This window comes from Carlito syrichta, unplaced genomic scaffold, assembly GCF_000164805.1.
Source record: "Carlito syrichta isolate Samal-C Ts95f unplaced genomic scaffold, Tarsius_syrichta-2.0.1 Scaffold281088, whole genome shotgun sequence".
NCBI lineage: Eukaryota > Metazoa > Chordata > Mammalia > Primates > Tarsiidae > Carlito > Carlito syrichta.
Window position 1 is genome coordinate 179,380 of NW_007225184.1, and position 20,520 is coordinate 199,899.

The 20,520-nt window shown below is 45.0% G+C and overlaps 1 protein-coding gene across 1 annotated transcript in view; it reads left to right on the top strand.

Annotated features, from left to right (window-relative positions):
* The first annotated feature begins 7 nt into the window (after positions 1 to 7).
* The window catches only part of VWA2 (von Willebrand factor A domain containing 2), a 45,057-nt gene continuing 24,544 nt past the window's right edge, over positions 8 to 20,520 (top strand). The window contains exons 1-5 of the mRNA XM_021709765.1: positions 8 to 99; positions 7,059 to 7,120; positions 12,424 to 12,498; positions 13,217 to 13,350; positions 19,457 to 19,566. Of these exons, the coding sequence (XP_021565440.1) occupies positions 7,069 to 7,120; positions 12,424 to 12,498; positions 13,217 to 13,350; positions 19,457 to 19,566 (371 nt within the window). The 5' untranslated portion in view covers positions 8 to 99; positions 7,059 to 7,068. The remainder of the gene's footprint in view (positions 100 to 7,058; positions 7,121 to 12,423; positions 12,499 to 13,216; positions 13,351 to 19,456; positions 19,567 to 20,520) is intronic.

The following is a 20,520-nucleotide window of genomic DNA, read 5'->3' on the forward strand; positions in this document are numbered from 1 at the left end:
TGTCGGGGGAGAGCGCACCTGGCGCGCGCCTCCCGCCGGGCGACCCTCAGTCGGCCCCGGGCGAGCCGGCGGGGCTCTTGGGAGGGGCGCGCCACGCAGGTAAGGGATCGGGCTGGGCGTGTTGCGCGGAGGAGGGTACGCGTTAAACCCGAGCTGCTTGGCACCGTCGCCGTGTCCCCGTTGCTGGTGGCCGCGGAAGGGGACTCGCCGTCTGAATCCAGGCTTTGGGGACATGCCTGTCCCTGCCCCACACCCCGTTCCAGCACATACACAGTTGTTGAGGTGACCTGTGCAGTTCTCCCAGGCAGCGAAGTGAAGTGTTTGTGAGCGGAACTCGAGAGGGGCCCGCTGCCCTGGGAGACTCGCGCTTGGGCGATGGAAAGCTAGGGGATTTGTCCTCCGCGTTGACTTCACAGGCTGGGACAGAGCCTCTTCTTTCCGCCTCTCCCCACCTGGCTCAACCCTGCTTCTCGCACCGCTCCCTCCCAGGGCCCGGGGCCCTTGGCCACCTGCCGGGGCGGTAAATGGGAGGGTCTCGGAATTGCACTTTGGAAACTGGTCAGGGGCATCGATTTAATAACATCACAGGCAACAAGCGGAGAGAAGGGATGAGGGCGCCTTGCTGCCTTTGATTGTGGAGTCAGCCGCTCCAGTTGAGAGGGGCCTTTCTCGGAAGACTGAGGCGGAAGGATTGCCTGAGCCCAGCAGGTTCAGGCTGCGGTGGCCGTTAGCGTGCCACTGCACTCCAGCCTGGGCGACAGAGTGAGACTCCGACTCAAAAGATAGATAAAGAAAGAGGGGCCTTACACAGGGGATACTATACAGTGTGTTTGATGTCTTGGATATCTGAGTAATTAGAACCAGTGCAATTTTCAAATTGTAAACTGCTTTAAGTAAAACAAAAACTCTAGGTCCTCTTAGGGAATTTTATAGATTCGGTCCTAAAAATTCAATTCTGTTTGCTCCCAATGTGAATTATATTAAGAAATATCGATTTACTGAGAAGGAACAAGTTAGGAAAGTCAGGGAGGTACCACTAGAGTTGGCAGAGGCTGCAGGAGTGAATTTGTAAATGCTGCTCCATATCACTAGCCCGGAGCCATTCTCTTCCTGTGACTGAGGGGGATACAAAGCTCCCCAGGCTTTACTTTTCTTTTGTAGAAAACTAGCTCAGAGCTATCTCCTGATAGTATAAGAATTTCCCACACTAGGTACCCAGACAAATTGGAGGTGGGGGGGCGGCGGGAGGGGGAAGAGGGAGGACTCCTCCCTATATCATCCCAGTCTATTTGACTGGAAAACACCAATGACATATTTTAAATTAAATCTGGTGTTTGGTCTACCATCCAGCGTTCGGAGTCCCTTGTTTCTCCTTTCTTCAGTAGGCTTGCCCCCCTGGAATGAATTACAGTCAGAGGCCTGTGTTTTTACAGATGAAGAAACTGAGACCCAGTTTTTGAGTTTTAGGTTCAAAGCAAAATCTAATAAAAGATACAGAGATTTCCCATATGCCTCCCGTCCTCACCCATGCAGGGCCTCGTCCATGATTAATATCCCCCACCAGAGGAGTACATTTAAGTTTTCACTCTTGGCTTCTTTAGTGAGCTCCCTAAACAGCCCAATCATCACTTGGCAGGCATGGCACCAGGAAAAAGCTACTGGTGAGAATGCCTTTTTGAATAATGCTCCTGCCATGTGTGCATCTCACCATTACAAAGCTTTGTCATTGCATCCCAGGCACCTGGAAGGGTGCTGGGCACAGCAGATGCTAAATCCTTTTTATTAGATAAATGAAATTTTATATGACTATAGCAATGGGAGGGCCAGCAACACTACACGTTTCAGTAAATAAGAAATTGTTTTAATGGGGGGGGCTGCAATAGAAGTGCTCATTTTGAAATTTTATCCAATTAGCCTACTTTAAAATAAAACATCCCTTCCATCATCTTCAAGGCTACTGGCAGTCTCCTGGTGATTGCATGTCCATTTCCCGCACTTCTCTTGTGTCAGCATCGCCCCAAGCCAGAGTCCAGGGCAGCTGAATGCATTTGAAGTCCCTCTAGTTTGCCCTTTGCTTTTCTAACCAGCTCTGGTCTATTTACTTATCCTCTTCCACTCGCAAAATTACCTGCTGACTTTCTCTGAATATGATTACTACCCTCAGTCCTCTACTTCCTTTCGTGGAGTGTCTTCTCTTGAACTGGATTTCCCAGATCTCAGATTAGGAAACTTTGCCTTTGTCCAGGGGACTTTTGCACGGTGGTTTCATGGGATCCTGGCAACAGTCTTTCCAGGTAAATAGGATGGGTAGTATCACCCCCACTTTAGAAAGAAGGAAATTGAGAGACTGAAGTGAAGGAATTTCCAGAAAGACTCATGCTCAGGTCTCGTGACACCTAATTTTGCAGTTTCACTCAATCTGTGTACTGCATGTCTGTGATCATAGCTGAGAAGACCTGGGCTAGATTCCAAGCTTGGGGTTTGCTGGCTCCCCAGCCTTGGGCCTCATCTTATCTGGAACTGTTTCCTCATCTGTAAAAATGGAAATGATAATGCCTACCATACAGATTATGAGTGTTGTTACATGAAATTAATATAGTAAATGTAATGATAATCTTTTAGCATTATTCATTTAGAAAGCATACTACCCTTCAGCAGAGACTTTTCCACACTCTCTCACTGGATCTTTAAACACTGTGTGAGTTTGGGAAACTGGGATTCTCCCCATTTGGCAGATGAAGGAACTGAGGCAGCGAAGGTTGTTGCTTGCACAATCACCCAGCTGTTAGAAGCAGAACTGGACTGGAATCCTGTCTCTAGACTTTGGGTCCTGTGTATGTTCTCTCATACCTCAGAACTTCCCAGAGTCCCACCACACTGAATTTGGGTTCTGTGCAATTTCAAATATCATCAAAACAAACATGAACATCTCTTCTGGCTAAAAATGTCTCCTTGCAGGTGCAGACAGTATGGGAGGCCCTGCAATTTCTGCCCATCTTCCCAACTTTCTCCCTGACTCTCCAGGGAATTCAAAAGTGGCACGTTGTTAGTCCCTTGGTGCTGACTTGTGGTACTTATGGTTGTCAGACCAATGGGTTCTGAAAATGTGCCGATTCTTCCATGGGGACCATGAACAGCTTTTAAGATGCTTGTCTGCCATATCAAACTAGAAACGCGTCATTTACATCCCTTGACTCTCTGAGCCTGAGCCTGATATTTTGCCAAATGGACAAGGCAGTTGATTGTTACAGCAGAAGACAGCAAGGACTTTCTGGCTAGAGACTTACCCCCGATTTTAGTTTTCCTGTTCAGGTGTTGACTATTCTTGTAAAGGGCTCAGATTTCCATCCCACTGATTTGAAGGAGGCTGCCAAGGGCTAATCTCATATTTGGAGTTAGAATTGCACTTTGTAAGGAGATGGAAGTGGTTTCCTCTTTCACTCTACGCTCAGGTTATTTCCGATCCTAGAGGAGAAGGTGGGCATTGTCCTGCAAAACTGCCTTTAGCCAATGCCAATCCAGCCCTTCTTTTTGCAAAGAAGTCTTGTTTTAGCCTTTGATTCCTTCTGTGTTGTGGGAAATGTAATCTCTGGGTAGGGCAGAGTTGAATATTTTTGCATCCAGCAGCAACCTTCACTCACCTGCTGTCCCAGTTGCTGCTGGTGTGTGTGGAACCAGGATCTGAAGGCAATAATCACATGAAAAGATAGAGCATGGGGGCAGGGCATCTAAATCCATGTGTGAGAACCCTAGAAACCAGGAATAACACGTGGGATTAGCATGAGTAATGGAACAGAAGGGAGCCAAGGTGATGAGCAAGGTGTTTTGTGATGGAAAAGACTTGACTGGGTGGTGTGTTCCTGCCTCTGGTTTGCAGGTCATTTCTGACTACTTTGTACAAGAATGCAGAGGGCCCTAGAAATCTCACATTACATGCTCCAGTGTGGGAGTTGCCAGCAGGTCTTAGCTGGGTGGAAAACTGCCAAAGGGTGGGATTTGGGGTGGCAGATTTTTACTTATGCTTTCTGTTCTTGTATTACTACCCATAGTTCCCTTTCTTCTGGAGTCTGGCTTCTGCCAGTGTCCCCTCTCAACCCCAGCCCCAACACCTCTCCCTTGTTAAACTTTCTGTGGCAGTTCCTAGAGCCTTTTCCCAAAATCAGGAAGGCAACGGATTGAACAGATCAGTGGGAGACCAGACTGGAATCCCATCTGCTGATTGGTCGTGTAACCTGGGGCAAAACACTTAATTTCTCTATGCCTCTGTTTTCTCATCTGTAAGTGGAGACAATACCCCCTCATTGACTGGCTGTGAGGATTAAGACAGAAGATACAAAGTACAGAGCCTGGTGACAGGCAAATAATAATTGCTCACTAGGTGGTAGTAGCTGTTGGCTTTTCCTGTGGAATTCATCCTTTAAAAAAAAAAAAAAAAGATTTCCAGGTATAGGTATGTTTTTTGGGTGGTGAAATTAGTATTGTGGGAAATTGTGATATGTGATGAGAGAGGAATAGATTGAATATTCAAGATGATTGGATGAAGTCAAAGAGGGCTAACAATACTTCACCAGCATCAAAACAGCATCTGTTTTGTGTATCTTGGTATGGAAAAGAATGTAGCGAGCGCAAAGTTATGCCAGGAAGGACCCGTCTAGCCCTCCTGCAGCAGGTGTCCTGCTGCTTCGTCCATCCAGCAAGCATATGCCTGCCCTGCTAGTTACCAGTCACACGTAGTTGCTGGGGCTCCAGCAAAGACTGAAGTACAGTCCCTGTGTCAGGTATTTGCCACCTGGCAGCCAAGTCAAACACATCACTTGGCAGTTTCACTGTGGGCTATGTGACAATAAGGGTTGTGCTGGAGGGACAGGAAGGGGAGGGGTTACTGAGGTCACAGAGCCAGCACCATCTGACCAAAAAACTTGCTGGGTGGCATTTGACACCTTGCACCCATTTGCAGATTGCCAACGTATATTTTGCTTTAATGAGCAGAAACTTAGGAGACGCTGGGAAAACATTCGACCGGGCAAGCAGAGGCACATAGTAGAGCGAGATGCAGCTGCTTAGGTTGGTCTCCTAGTGTGGAGGGAGGGAATCTATGTTTATTGGGTACCTTCCTTCATGGCAGGAACCTTCTATACTTCCTTCTGCTTTGTCCTCACAGCAGCCTGGGGAGGTGGCAGCGGGAATCCTTGTTTTATAAATAATTAACAGGCCAGAGCCTCAGTCTCCTGCACATGCCCAAGGTCAGACGATGTAACCCCAGAAGATCATCCTGAACTTAAGAACTAGACAGCATTGGGAAGCCCTTCCCCTCCGCCTACCCTGTCTCTCATCTCTGCTGCCTCGCTCCGCCTGACGCCCAGGCAGCAGGTGGGGGCTTGTCCTATGTCTGTTGTGTGGTGTAAGAGGGAAAAAAAAATATGTCCTTGGGGGAAAGGAAAGTCACGAGTTTGCCTTGCTGGCATGCACCAGGACTGGAAGCCAGGAGGAAGCCTGTGAGCCCCTCTGGGGACCGATGACCTTTCTGGTCACCTCTCTCCCTTTGATTGTGATCCTTGCTCTTTCTTTTTTTTTTTTTTTTTTTTTTTTTTTTTGAGTTGGAGTGTCACTCTGTCGCCCAGACTGGAGTGCAGTGGCCGCTGCTGGCCACCGCAGCCTCGACCTGCTGGGCTCCGGCGATCCTTCCGCCTCAGCCTTCCAAGTAGCTGGAATTACAGACGCGCGCTATCACGCCCGGCTAATTTTTTGATTTATTGTAGAGATGAGGTCTCGCCAAGTTGCCCAGGTGGGTCTCGAACCCGCGGGCTCAGGCAATCTACTCCCCTCAGCCTCCCAAAGGTGCAGGATTATAGGCTGAGCCACCGAGCCCGGCTTGATCCTTGCTCTGTCAGTGTTGGATATCTGATTTTCACTTTGATTAGCTTCTTAGTTATTTGAAGAAGGAAGATCCTGCAGCTGGTCAGGACATTTGACTTAGTTTGTTTCAGGGCTGTTTTTAAACCCAAGGAACTGGATAACCAGTGGAGTAAAGTCTGATGAACAAAGGTCCATGAGGGATCATAGGGAGAATCAAATGGGATTTTTAGAATGAGAGCAGCATCTGGGTCGTCCTCTTCTTTTTGTAAGTGAGGGACCACGTCCTCTCTCAGGGTTTCAGGGCATCAGGATGAGAACCAGCTCTGGATTCATGTTGTAGGCTGTCTGCCACCACAGGGCAAGTGTGGCTCCTGCCTGGGTAATGAAGCTTTTTAAAAAACCTTCAACTATCGTAATACTATAAGAAAGGGATTGGCAATAGTGGGAAACTGACAGAGGAAGGGGTGTGGGATTGGTAGTTGAGGGAAACTGCCAGGGGAGGGAGGGACACACCTCATCAATAAGGGTACCTGCACAATGAATATTTGTATGCCTAACCCTGAATTGTACCCCACAATTTTAAAATAAAAAAATTTAAAAGTTAAAAACAAATAAATAAAAATTTAAAAAACCTTTAACAAAAATAATTTCATTCCTTCCTCAGCCAGATTACTATTTATAAATTATCTAGAAAGTGCAGGCTTTCTTCAGATGCTGCCTTCTTAGCTAAGTTTGTTATCCTTATCCTTATTAGAAGGTTTCAGAAAATGAGAACATTGAAAATCAGAACTTCAGCCAGTCACATTCTAACTCCTCATGAAGAAATAGAGAACCTGAGAGAGGAGTAACTTTGCCCAATGTCGCGTGGCTCGTTGGGGATCAGGCACAACCAAGATCCAGGACGCTGGACAGGGCACCCCTTCTCAGAGTCTGTGGGGGGCTGGGGTAGATTTGAAGGGTGAGAATTACATTCTGGGCAAGATATTAGACTGTTGTTTAGAATCACAGTCCTTGAAGTAAAGTTTTCAGTGGCTTTTTGGGAATTTGAGTCTTCTCCAGGATACTGTAGTTTTGTGGTGAGGAGGACTCCCAGGTCATATTTGTAGCTTGGAAAACAGTTGTTGTCATCTTGTTTGTCAGTGTGACTTGGGGAGGTCACAGAACTAATTGTTGATGTTTTATTTCCTTTCCTGGCCCTGTAGTTGTATCAACATGCCCTCTTTCCTGTTGCTGGAAGCCATCTGTATTTGCCTGTTTTCCAGAGGTAAGGTGTTTTTTGGTTGGGGTGGGAGGAAGTACTGAGGGTTTTGTTGGCTTCAAGTTCCATTAATTTTGACTTCTAAAAGTCTCTACATCTCTCCACTCCACAACTACGTCCCTATTCTAAGCCATGCCATCATGTTCTTGGTCTCCCTAGGTCCTCCTGGTCTTCCTCCAAACCATTCGCCACACGGCAGCTGTTTCAAAATACAAATCCAATTGTGTCTGGACCCCTCTCCACCCATACCTAAAACTTTTAAGTGATTTCTGTTGTCCAAAGAGGCCCTATCTCATCCTATCCTTGGCCACTTCCAGTCTCCTCTAGTGGCCCCTCCCTTCCCCCTTAGCACTCCACGCTCCTTCCTGTCCTGCCCAGCATCCTTACTCCCTCTCACCAAAGAGGCTCTAAATTATGATGGCCCCTCTGCTTGGATCACCCCCTTGCCCTAATACTGCTACCCTGGTAAACTCCTACCCGGCCTTCTGTACCCAGCACAGTTCCCCTGGGACCCCCAGATCAGGTCAGATCCTCCTATTCACACCTCTGCCCTGCAGCAGTGAACACAGATAGAAATTTACTTTCGTATGAATTTTTAAAAATTACATCTTTTCCACTGAATATAAGCCCCACGAGGAGGAAGACTCTGCACGTTCTGTATTCACCACCCCTGGCTGCTGTTGCCACCTGCCTATTCCTCAAGCTTGGGGAAATCAGAGAGACTGGACACTCTCGTGCTGACACACAGTTTGTGCTTCAGAAGTAGATGAGTGGATGAGTAATAGGGCAGATAAACTTGCTTTTTACTTCTACTTTGTCTCTCCCAAGTTCTAATGTCTTTGAAATATGAGAAGATAGGAAGGAACCGGTGTATCTGTGGATCCTTGTCTTACAAGTAAGAACATGTGGACTGGGTGGCCGAGCTGGCTGAGACTAGCTGGGGATCCTCTTCTGGAAAGCCGGGGATTCTCTGGGATCCTTCTGGGTCTGTGTTTCTATGTTTCACTGTCCGCTGAGTTGGTTACTGTCACCACCTGTCTGTTCTCCAAACCTGGGGGAGACCAGAAAGGCTGGAAGTTGGGGCCTGATGGTTCCAGTCTGGGTGTCCAGCCCACCTCTTTCCCTGCCCCAAGCCCGGTGAGAAGGGCAATGTAACACAGCAGCTTCACCATTAAGGGTTGGGGCGAGGGGAGATGTCGTTTGGGGATAGGACCTGAATGAGGCCTCTGGAGTTCCAGGCACTGTCCAGGTTCTGTTCCAGCTTGTCGTGGATCTGCAGAAATGTGGCCCTGTCCAGCCTCCAGATCATGGTCACATGTGCTTGATCTGACCATCCCTGGGTTGTACAGATGAGAGAGGAAAGGCCCGGAGAGACTGTGTGGACATGGTCACATAGCTGGGTAGCAGAGCTGGGACTAATACCTTGGTCTCCCAACATTTAGGCTGGCCTCACTACTCCGGGCTTCTCTGGGGAGACAAGAACCTGTGGGATACCTCTCTCTGAACTTTGGCTCTTTTGTCTATAAAGTCCAAGAGTTTGACTGCGTTAGTGATTCTCAACCCTGCCCGCTGTTAGTGTCACCTTCCAGCAGGAGGTTAAAGTTCTGGAGCCCAGGCAGATGGTCTTTAGAGGGGTCTATGGACTTGGTTGGAAGAAGCAGCTGCATTGGCACATTAAGCAGCTCCCTGTTCAGGGGGAACCCTTGAGGTAATTTCCTTAGGGAGCACTGGGGGTGTCACCTAACACCTGCCATAACAGCTGAGCAAATGGCACAGTTAGCTGAGTGACATCTTCAGTGACTGGTCTCTGCTCACAGAGGCTGCCCTGGCCTCCCATCCTGGAAGACAGCTATCTTGTCACCAGTGGGAGAATTTGCTGGTAAAACATTTACAAAGAAACAGAGGCTTGGTGCAGTGGCTCATGCCTGTAATCCCAGCACTACAGGAAGCCAAGGTGGGAGGACTGCTTGAACCCAGGAATTCAAGATCAGCCTGGGCAACATAGTGAGACCTCGTCTCTACAAAAAAACTAAAAAAATTACTCAGGTGTGGTGGCACATGACTACTCCCAGCTACTTGGGAGACTGAGGTGGAAGAATCACCTGAACCTAGGAGTTAGAGGCTGTAGTGAGACATGATTGTGCTACTGCCCTCCAGTCAGGGTGACAGAGTGAGACCCCAACTCAAAAAATATTTTTTTTAAAGAAAAAAACAGCATTTTTCTGTTCTTTGCAGGGTCTTGGGGATTTCTCGGCTCCTGGACACTTTGCCAGGAGAATATTTCATAGGTTCATGGACTAATTCCAGGAAACCTTAGTTCCTGCCTACTGTGTACAGAGGGGCTCTGTGGAGGACTGGGTGGAAATCTTCTTGCTCTCAGGGAGCTTCCAGGGAGCAGGGAGAAGGGCCCATGAGAACAGCATTGCATTATGGATGGGCTGCAGTAGCCCAAGAGTTGGCATGATCTTGGTAATCTCTTTATTCGGTGGTGCAGATAACCTCTTTTTTTTTTTTTGAAGTGCTGCCCCTGACTCTGCTGCTGTTGTTTATGAGTTGTTTATAAATGGAAGATTCTTTTAAAATTTCAGTCTACTATCTTTGTTTGTGGTCCAAGTCTTGTTCCTGCTTCTAGTGGCCAAACACCTGTGGCAGTGGCAAACTGTGAAAGACCTCATGCGAGATATTTGTCGGACAGCTTTTGGCTGTGGAGCTGACTGCTGGCCCAGCGTATTGACTTAGAATGTCCATGGGTAGAGGAGATTGAGGGGAGGGAGTGTCCGGTGAACGGGAACTGGCTGCTCAAACAGATGGTGGGGAAAGAGCTGGGGACCAGTAAGTGGAGAGGAGTCAGGGAGGAAAGAGCTGGGACCAGCCCAGGGGGTACTGAGTTAACAGGTAGACCAGTAACCTCAGTCGTTGGTGTCGCTCTCCAGAACTGACATTATCATTTGGTTTCTCCTTTGCAATCGCTTTCCTGACAGTTGCAGACCCTATGATCCAACTGTCCTGTGTTATGAAATTCCTCCTCTGCTCCCAGTTCCCTCCCCTTCACCTTTTTCCCTATTAGCCCCCATGCTCATGTTCCTGGCCTGGCTTACTCCTGAGTTCTGCCCACCCTAGCTTTGTTTCCTCTGCGCTTAGTCTCTGGACATCAACATTTACAAAGCATCTGCATGTACACGTCTTTTGGCACTAGATGTCTACCATGTACAGTTGCATAGGGGTGTTGGCTTTTTCAAATTGTCCCTCCAGGTGACCCATTATTGTCTTCAGGTCTTTCACCATGGTGGTTCTCTGTTCAGCAATCCTGGGCTTCCTTGGAGTGTTACCCTTTCCCTCAAGGTTTAGTTTTAGAATTGTTACTGATTGTTCATATACCAGTATAACAATTGTACTGGGTATCAAGAAGAATGAAAAATTTATCTACAAACTTCCTACTCCCAATTTTTTTAAGCCTTTGTTCATATTAATTGCATTGAAGAAAAACATACCACCACTTACTCATATACTTCCTCTTTGGATATTTGTTATCTCTAGCTTTCCTTTAGCACAAATAACATTGAAGGGGAGACCTTAATGCATACTTTCTCTTCTCTAAAATTGTTTTCTCTTCAGATCAATTTCCAGACATGATGCTATAGGGCTAAAGGGTGTAAGCATTTTTATGCCTCTTTTTTTTTTTTTTTTTTTTTTTTGAGTCACATTCTCACTCTGACTCCTGAGTTGTGGTTTTTCGCCCAGGCTGGAGTGCAGTGGCACAATCACAGCTCACCATAGCCTCTACCTCTCGGACTCAGGCAATCCTTCTGCCTCAACCTCCCGAGTAGCTGGGACTACAGGAGTACTTCACCATGCCCAGCTAATTTTTTGACATTTTTGTAGAGACAAGGTCTCGCTGTGTTGCCTGCACTGGTCTTGAACTCCTGGGCTCAAGCAATTCTCCTGCCTCGGCCTCCCAAAGTACTGGTATTATAGATGTGAGCCACCAGGTCCAGTCTCCATTTTTATGATTTTCTCTTTTTTTTTTTGCGTTGGAGTCAGTCTCGCTCAGGCTGGAGTGCAGTGGCACACTAACAGCCTCAGCCTGTTGGGCTCAGGTGATCCTTCCACCTCAGCCTTCCAAGTAGCTGGAACTGTATACAGGCATGCATCACCACGCTCAGCTACATTTCATTTGTCCAAATTGTTTTCCAGAAAGGTTGCATTAACTTTTAGTATCACCACCAGAAAAATGTTTTCCTGATATAATCTTGCCCATGTCACATTTTTTTTTAATTTAGAAAAAAATTTTTTAGACAGGGTCTCTCTTTGTTGCCTAGTCTGGAGTGCAGTGGTGCAATCATAGCTCACTTTAACCTTGAACTCCTGGGCTTAAGCAATCCTCCTTCTCAACCTCCTGAGTATCTGGGATTATAGGAACATACCACCAAACCCAGCTAATTTTTACTTTTTTTTTTAGACACAGGTTCTTACTATATTGCCCAGGGTAGTCTTAAACTCCTGGCCTCAAGGTGATTCCGGCACTTTGGTCTTCCAAAGTACTGCAATTACAGGTGTGAGCCTCCATGCCCGGCCCAATTACATTTAGATTTAGAATTTGACCTTTTAAATCTCACATTTAAAACAGTATCTTAGTGTTTGAGTTAAAGCACTTTGTCACCTATTTAAACATTTTTCCCTCCGCTTTCCTATGAATCTATTTCTCCTATGAATTGACTGTTTACATTTAAGGTTACTTTTGATAGCAATGAGAGGTTTTGCCTGAGGGGCCTGGTGGGGAGTGGGAGGGCTTCCAAGGATATACCTAGAGATAGTGCCGAAACCATACCCAAAGGGGACCCAATTGTTATACCTAACCAAGGATGAACAACTTCAGAATCACAGGCTGTCTATTGCCCCTTTGAGGTGGGAGGATCACTTGAGCCCAGAAGTTCAAGGTTAGAGTGCGCTATGGTTACACCATTGCGCTCCAGCCTGGGCAACAGAGAGAGACTAAGATTAAATTAGGAAAACTTCTTTCCAGTGGTGGTATTATAAGTTAATGCAACCTTTCTGGAAAACAGTTTGGCCAAATGAATTAAGAGCTGTAATTTTTTTATCTTTATCTTCAAAATGCCCAAATTTAAATACAAAGATACCTCATAGAAGTGAAGTAATTAGGAGGTTTCTTTATGTTATCTGTGAGGTAATTTTTGAGATACAGATCTCACTGAACTCCACATTTCTGCTTTCTCTCCTGTTACCTGTTTGTTCTGGTCACATAATGTGGAGAGAAGCATATAATGTGCTTCTGGTGTTTTCTCTCCTAGTGCCCCCATCCCTTCCTCTCCAGGAAGTCCATGTAAGCAGGGAGATCATGGGGAAGATTTCAGCTGCCAGCAAAAGTAAGCCCCAATTTTTCTTAATTCTCCAAATGCCCACTCAGACTTCTGTGTGCCACACTCAAGGGAAACCATGTTCCTCCAGAGAGTTTCTGCCCCACTTCCCTCTTCCTTTCATGCTGTGGCCAGTTATTTTCCTCCAAATGAGCCTGACCAAGTCACTCTTATTGGTAAAAACAAAAGAAACAAAAAACCCTCAGTAAATCTTTGTTGATGAATTGTTTGGCCTGTGCCTCAAGGTCTTCTGTTACTTGACCACCATCCACCCAGCTACTCCTGTCTCCCACCATATTCCTTCTTCTTACACACTAATCAGTATCCCTCCACATGGCTGTTAATACTGCTACTTGAACTCTTGGGTAGCAGTATTAGGCCTCATGTATTAGGGTGTGTGACTATGTCCCACACTGGATTGTAGCCCTCCAAAGCCTGGGGCCAAGGCTTTTCAGTGTCCCTATCTGACCCAGGAGGCCCTGCTCATAGAGCTTAATCAGTATTGTTGAACTAGATTCTTCCATTCTTACTAAGTCTTTCATGAACAGCATGCCCATGCTTCCATGCTTCAGAGGAGGACTGCCTCTGGCCCAGACATTCTAAAGTTTATCATTCCCCTGCCCTGCTAAGAGTGGCAGCAGCCTGACCAAGTCATTTCTGCTTTCACTCTGCTTTGGGAGTGAGACCCGCTTGCTACTGGTTGTCACTTACCTGTCTTACTCTCTAGTGATGTGGTGTTCGGCTGCAATGGACATCCTGTTTCTGTTAGATGGGTCTCACAGCATTGGGAAAGGAAGCTTTGAAAGGTCCAAGCACTTTGCCATCACAGTCTGTGACGCTCTGGACATCAGCCCCAAGAGGGTGAGTATAAGTCTTGTCAGTTATTGTGTTAGGATGTCTTTGGTTGCAAATGGCAGAAACTCAATTTGAAGTAGAGGAGGGTGTTATTACTGGCTTATGGAACTGAGAAGACCAAGGGAGTGAATCCTGGTTTCAGGCACAGTGGGATCTAAGGGCTCAGCTGAAGCTATCAGACATCCAACCCTCTCTTGTTTTCCTTCTCTCAATTTTGGATTCTTGGTTGACATCCTTCTCAGGCAGGTTTTTCTTACATAGTAAAGTTGCCCTATATTGTCCTTCAAGATTGTGACCCCAGGAAAAATTAAGGAGCCCTTTTTTCCCTTATAGAGCTAACAAAAGTCCCAGGGAGGACTCTGATTGGACAGGCCTGGGTCACATGATAATCACTTGCCCAATCATAGTAGTCAAAAGGAAGAGAGTCTGGCCAGACCTGAGTCATGTGCTCATCCACAGTCTTTGGGCTGGAGAGTAGATTTGGATTTCCTCTTGAAAGAGAAGTTATCTTTGCAGAAAAATGGAAGAGGGAAAACATGCTGAACAGACTGACACTATTACTATCTCAACAGACTAGAGATAATATGACGCACAGCTTCTCCCCTGTCTCATGCTTGAAAGGAACTATTCCTTCCTGAGTGGATCCAGCCACTATCGTCATTTCTTGGTTTTCAAATAGTAGGTCTTAAATATCAGCAGAACATGGTAGCTGTGGCTTTTGTTTTTATAAGGGGCATATCTTTTTTAACAATCCAATAGAAAACCAGGCAGTGAACACAGACAATTTCTGGAAAACGAAATACAGATGGCCTTTAGGTATCTGAGAAGATGCTCAACCTCACTCAATATAATAGAAAATCTCTGGCTAATGTACCGTTTTTCACTTACTGGATTAGCAAACATCAAAGTTTAGTGACATGCTCCATTGGCAAATCTTTAAGAAACTGATATTCCCATGCATGTAAAATGGTGCAACTTCTATGTGGGATCTAACAGTATTCATCAAAATTACAAAGGCTGGCACTCTTTTTGACCTAGCAATTCTACTTCTAGGAATTTATCTTACAGACAATCCCAGCCATGAAAAATAATAGCTGTACAGAGTTATTTGTCGCAGTATTATTTAATTGTAAAGTATTTTGGGCAATCTAAATGTACATTGAGAGGCGACAGATTATGTTATTATTTTGCATTATGTTGCATTCATATTATAAAGCACTGACACCCATAGAAAATGAATAAAGGAAGCTCTCTAATATGAAATGACCCCAGAATAAATTGGGCATAAAAATAAGGTGTAGATGGTATGTATAATGTATTGCTTTTTATGTAAAAAATAAAGGGGAGGCAAACCATGGTGGCTCATGACCGTAATCCTAGCACATTGGGAGGCCAAGGCGGGCGGATCACTTGAAGTCAGAAGTTTAAGGCAGCCTGGGCCACATAGCAGACCCCATTTCTACCAAAAAAATTTTAAAGTTAAATGAAATAAAAGCAAATGAATTAGAATCTGTATTTGTATTTGTTTGCATATGCATAAACTCTGGAGTACTTTATAAGAGGCTAAGAGCCGTGGTTTCCCACTGAGGGAGAGGGGAGGAAGTGAGCAGATAAGGTATGAGTCCAGAGGGAGACTCATCAGCACAGACTTTTTAATATTTTCTGCGTTTTGAATAATGTGAATCTACTCAAACATCAAGTTAAAAATTAAGAAGGACATTTTGGTCTGGAGAAGCCATAATCACTTGAATTAGAGACACACAGGTTGAGGAAGGAAGTGACTTTCCAAGGTAACACTCCTAGGTTAATCCTAGTAAAACATCTAGGATTTAGGAGCAAAAGGACTTCTATTGAAGGCCAGAATTCTTCCAGAATGTTATTTTGGGAGTTGGAGCACATTACCCTGGACCTCAGACAGTTTTGCACAGTCTTCTGAAGAAACCATAGCAGACGTCATTCATTTGAGGCACTAACAGCCCAGAAGTTCTTACCATGATGCCAAACCAGCATAGACCCTAAAAGGGCCAGGACTGAGTATTGCTGAGTCCCCACACTTCTCCACACAGGACTCTGCTTTTTAAAGGATTCCCTGTGAAGTTTTATCAGTTACTCGAGGAGGAATCAGCATGCAGATCAAATGCTGTTGAGGTTGTGTGTTCTGAAATGAGTGGCCTGGAGACCCCTAGGATGGCAGAAATGGTCTCAGAGAGGCTGACTGCCTTGGGTCACATAGCAATCTTGGGAGAGAGCTAAGTGTGAAATAACTGGGGCTCTTGATTCTCGGCCCAGGACTTGCTTCATTAGGTTAGGTCATTGTCTTTCCCGGTCCTCTGGGCCGGGATGAGGTGATGACCCTCAGAATTCACAATCCGTCATCACACTGCAAATGGTCAGCCAGCAGTGTGGCAGTAAGGGGGGATGGGAGGGAGGTAAGGAAAGCATGACAAGAAACTTCCTGGCTGGGGTTGTTGGGAGCAGATCCCCAGAGTTCAGGAAATTTAACTTCAGAATTGCTGGACAACATGGTCTGATGATCAGTTAGAAACTGCAAAGCAAATAGTGTCCCCAAGTGGGATCCAGGACAGTGAGAGGTTTAGAAACTTCTGTATATGAGGGAACCAGATGATTATTTTCATGTGAAAAAAGGTGCACGGTGGCTTTATTTTATTAAGAAGGTAGAATCTGAGTGTTCAAAGAGTTAGATTTGGACTTTCCCTGAGAAAAGTTTCCTCACAGCAAGACCTGGGGAACAAGACCTGGGGAATGAAGGAATTGAGTACTCCTTGGCATGCTGTGGAAGGATTTTTGCATGGGGGAGATTTAAAATGGTTCAGTCCAATTTGTGGCTTCAAGTTTTATGTTTTTACTGCTGCATTTTGGTGTCTTCTTTTTTTTTATTGTCTCCATGTACAAGGGATTTGATTTCTGCCATGTTTTACTTTCTGTGACTTTGGTTTTCAGGAGGAAATTTTGAGTAGCTATAAATTAAGGATATAGATACTCTGTTGTTGAGGTGAATTTAAGGTGATTGAAGTCCTCTTCTGAATACTTAGAAGCTGAGAAATTCACTTCCTGGCTCTAATATAAGGATTGCAGTAGAGTGATTACAGTGTGGTGAGAAATCTGGGCGGGTCTGCTTTTGAGTATACAGTAAACTGAAGATAAAAGGCAACTATTTTGCTCCCAAGCCACCAATTAAGTAAAATACCTTAACTACTGACTGAAGCTGGGTTTTTTTTTCCCTCTTGTTTTGAAGTTGTAACCTTCCTGTTCAACCCAAGTAAATACACCCAACTCTTGATCTCAGGGGAATTTTTTTTAAATAAGTAATTCATTCACATGGTTCAATAAAAGGCATACAGTAAAAAAGTCTTCCTGTTTCCCACACATTTTCCATTTGCCCAGTCTCCTGACCTGTTTTCTTGAGTATCCTTCCAGAATCATCTCATGCAAATACAAACAATGTGAATATATATTCTTTTTTTCCCCCACTTATTACACAAAGGGTAGTATACTAGACATGTTCTATCTCTTACCTATTTCCTCTTCACATTATCTTGGAAATTATCTTTCCATAGCTGTATACAGGTATGTGTCCTATTTTATAGCCATTTGATATTCTGTTATATGGATTTACCAAGATCTCATTAACCAGCCCCATACTGATGAATATTTGCTATTTATGATTATACTGTGAACTTGTATGTCATTTCACATATGTGGAAGTATATCTGTAAGAGTAGCCCTATGCATTTTTAATTTTTTATAAATAATGACAAATTGCTCTCCGTGGATGCTATACCAATTTATATTCCTACCAGCAATGTTGGGAATGCTTGCTTCCCCCTGCAAACATTGCATCTGGGTTTTTGCTAAATTGAGATGGGAAAATGGTATCTCATTGTGGTGAAGTCAAGCGTCTTTTCATTAATGAGCTGTTTGTATCCATTTTCTTTGCCTGTTTTCTGTTGGATTGTTGGTTTTTTATATATTGAGAAAAGTAACCCTTTGTCTACAATATGAATTGCAAATAATTTTTCCATTTTGTCTTCATTTTTTGATTGTAAGGTATATTTTACCCAGCAAAAGTTGTTTTTTTTTTTCCATGTAGTTAGATTTAGCAGTATTTCCTTTACAACTTCTGGATTTTAAGTCATTGTAAGATCGTTTGCACTTTGAAATTTTAAAAATTCTTCCAAGAGTTCTCCAGAATTTTCATGTTTAGATTTTTCACACTTAAACCTTGAATCTGCTGGCAATTTATCCTTTATTTTTTGCAGATGGCTAGCCAATTGTCACAGCATCATTTATTGACTAGATCATCTTTTCCCTTTTGATTTGAGATGCTCCTTTTTTTTTTTTTTTTTTTTTTTAAGTTGGAGTCTCACTCTTTTGTCCAGGCTGGAGTACAGTGGCATGCTCACGGCCACTGCAGCCTCAACCTGCTGGGCTCAGGAGATCCTTCCGCCTCAGCCTTCCAAGTACCTGGAACTACTGGCATGCACCACCACACCTGGCTAATTTTTTGATTTATTGTAGAGATGAGGTCTCACCAAGTTGCCCAGGCTGGTCTCAAACCCATGGGCTCAGGCAATTCTCTCACCTCATCCTCCCAAAGTGCTGAGATTATAGGCGTGAGCCACTGTGCCCACCTGAGATGCTCCTTTTTGTCACACACTAACTTCAAGGGAAATCCTGGAAGGGGTCCTTCCCATAAACTTCTTCCTGAATTTGCCTACTGCTCTATCTTCCAATGTGAATCTGCCCCAAGACTGACATTCCTTCCTACGAAAGGTGCCCAACAGCTCCTCCTTAGAACCTTCTGCCTGTGGAAGGGAAGCCCACTTAGATGATCGGAAGCAGATGCAGCTGGCCTGGTGTGGCAGAGCGCTTCCATCATCTAGGTCCAGGCCTGTTGAGGGATGGGCAGTGGGGGAATTTGAGTGGGGGGCAAAAGGCAGTGGCATGGCCTAAACATGAATCACTTGACCCATTCAAAATTTTGGCCAGAACTGGGGTGAATTATGAGAATAGTAACAGAGAATGTAGGTTTTCTAGCAATTTTGGAGAAGCAAAGGTTAAGTGTAGGGCTCGGGCCCTCAAGAGGAAATCTGACTATTTATAGCCTTCTCTGCTGAAGATAAGCTAGTGACTGAAGGGCCCAGAGAATGACTTTACTCAGTTTCCCTTCTCCAGTTTTACAAGGCTTTGGCTTTTCTCCTGTAACCTCTTTAACTAGGATATAAAATCTGTTTGAATTCACCAATGTTTTCACTCCCTCAATACAGAAGAACTTCAGCTCTAGTATAGCTCATCTTGGTTTTGGGTCCTGGTTGTTCCCCAGTCTGACTCTGGTCTAGAGACCTGGCCTTTCTCTAGTTTTTCAGGATCAGGTCTGGAGGAACTGGCCACCCAGTGGAGGAGGGAGGGTGGTGACTGTGGTAAGTGATGAGCTACTAGTGTTGATCGCTGTGGTTAGCTTCTGAAGCTCCAGTGGCTGGAGCAGTGAGCATTTTTCTGCAGATCTGTGCTGGCTGCCAAGAAGGCAGATGGTGGAAGTGAACCTTAGAGAAGGCCCTAGGTACAAAGTCCAGTGACATTCTCATTCTTACTAGCCCTCCATCAAGTGAGTCCTTGCCTTGGGCCAGATCTGCATCCCTTCCACACTAGAGTTTCTCCAACAGTAGTGTGGATTTTAGTAGTGCCTCTGTGGATTAAATGAGATAATGTGAGATAATGCATGAGATTACTCCAAATCACACCTGTGCTCATGAGGCAGTTAGTAAATGTGAGTAGAGACCCTGCCCTGAAGATGATCAGGCTCACCTGGGAAAGTTGCAGAGTGTCCAGCTGCCTTTAGGGGAAGGCGGGTGGAGAAGATTGAACTGGGTGTTGGCAGGGGAGAACGCCTGTGGATTTGCCTGTTTCCTTTCAGATTCTTCACTGGTCTTTGGAACCCTCTTATAGAGACACCAGAGAAAGTCTAGCACTGGTATTTGTTGAGTGGGCAGAAGGCAGGCTCATTAACTTTTCTTGTCCCTTCTTTCCTCTTAGGAATGTTTATGACTTGACCCCAATCTCGGGCCCCTGGGCCCCCTGTCTCCTACTGCAGGTCAGAGTGGGAGCATTCCAGTTCAGCTCCACTCCTCATCTGGAATTCCCCTTGGATTCATTTTCAACCCAACAGGAAGTGAAGGAAAAAATGAAGAGGATGGTTTTCAAGTATGTATGTATGATCAGATACCACCATGGTTGGGATGAAACCAGCTATTTTTAATATCACTCCCTTGAAGGACTTGGCCCTGGTCTTGCCCACATCTTAGCCCACTCTTGGACTGTTTTCAGAGTCCCAACTGTGCACAGCGGGCACCAAGAATTCCTTTCTCAAGGCTGCCACCTCATGATTACATGATAATGTTTCAGGTGGGCATTTAAATGCAAGTTTAAAGAAAGTATTTTCTACTGTTATGTGTAGTTGTCAGTTACCTGGGAGAAAGTGCTGTTGAAGGTCAAGACTGGGGTTTAAGAGCATGGTAGGAAGAACACTGGGTCTTAGTCTCACTTCTGTCCCTGTGACCACTGCAGCTTGGACAGTTCACCATATGTCTGTGAGCCTCGTTTTTGTGGTATAAAAAGAATAAGTGCTCCTCTATTTTTGAGAATGATTTAAAAATTATGAATAGCTATTTATGTGCTCATACATATGCATACCCTATAAACATATGTATGTAGTAAGATCATGGCTTTACTTACATTGCCAATCATATGATGGTGTGTGCTCATGTTTGTATTTTGTGTATAAGTATTTTATGTATTTATTATATATACATATAGTCAATATGTATATGATACACATAGATACACACATACATACACACACATACACACAAACACACAGATATATATATATAAAATGTTCTTCACAAGTCCTCACAGAAGAATGACTTTGATTTGCTTCTTGACACTCTGATCTCTTGTTCCACTCCGGTCTCTGCTGCTCCTTGTGCTGGTTCCGCTGAAGTCCTGCTGAAGTCCTTGGTCCTACCATTTATGGCTTTTCTTCCAGCTGCAAAGACCCTGAGCTCCAAGGTCCCTTTCCCAGTTGCAGGCCTCTACAGGTCCACCGGTGCTCTCAAGAAGCCTGAGGCCTCACACTGGGCACAGCAGGAATTTTGG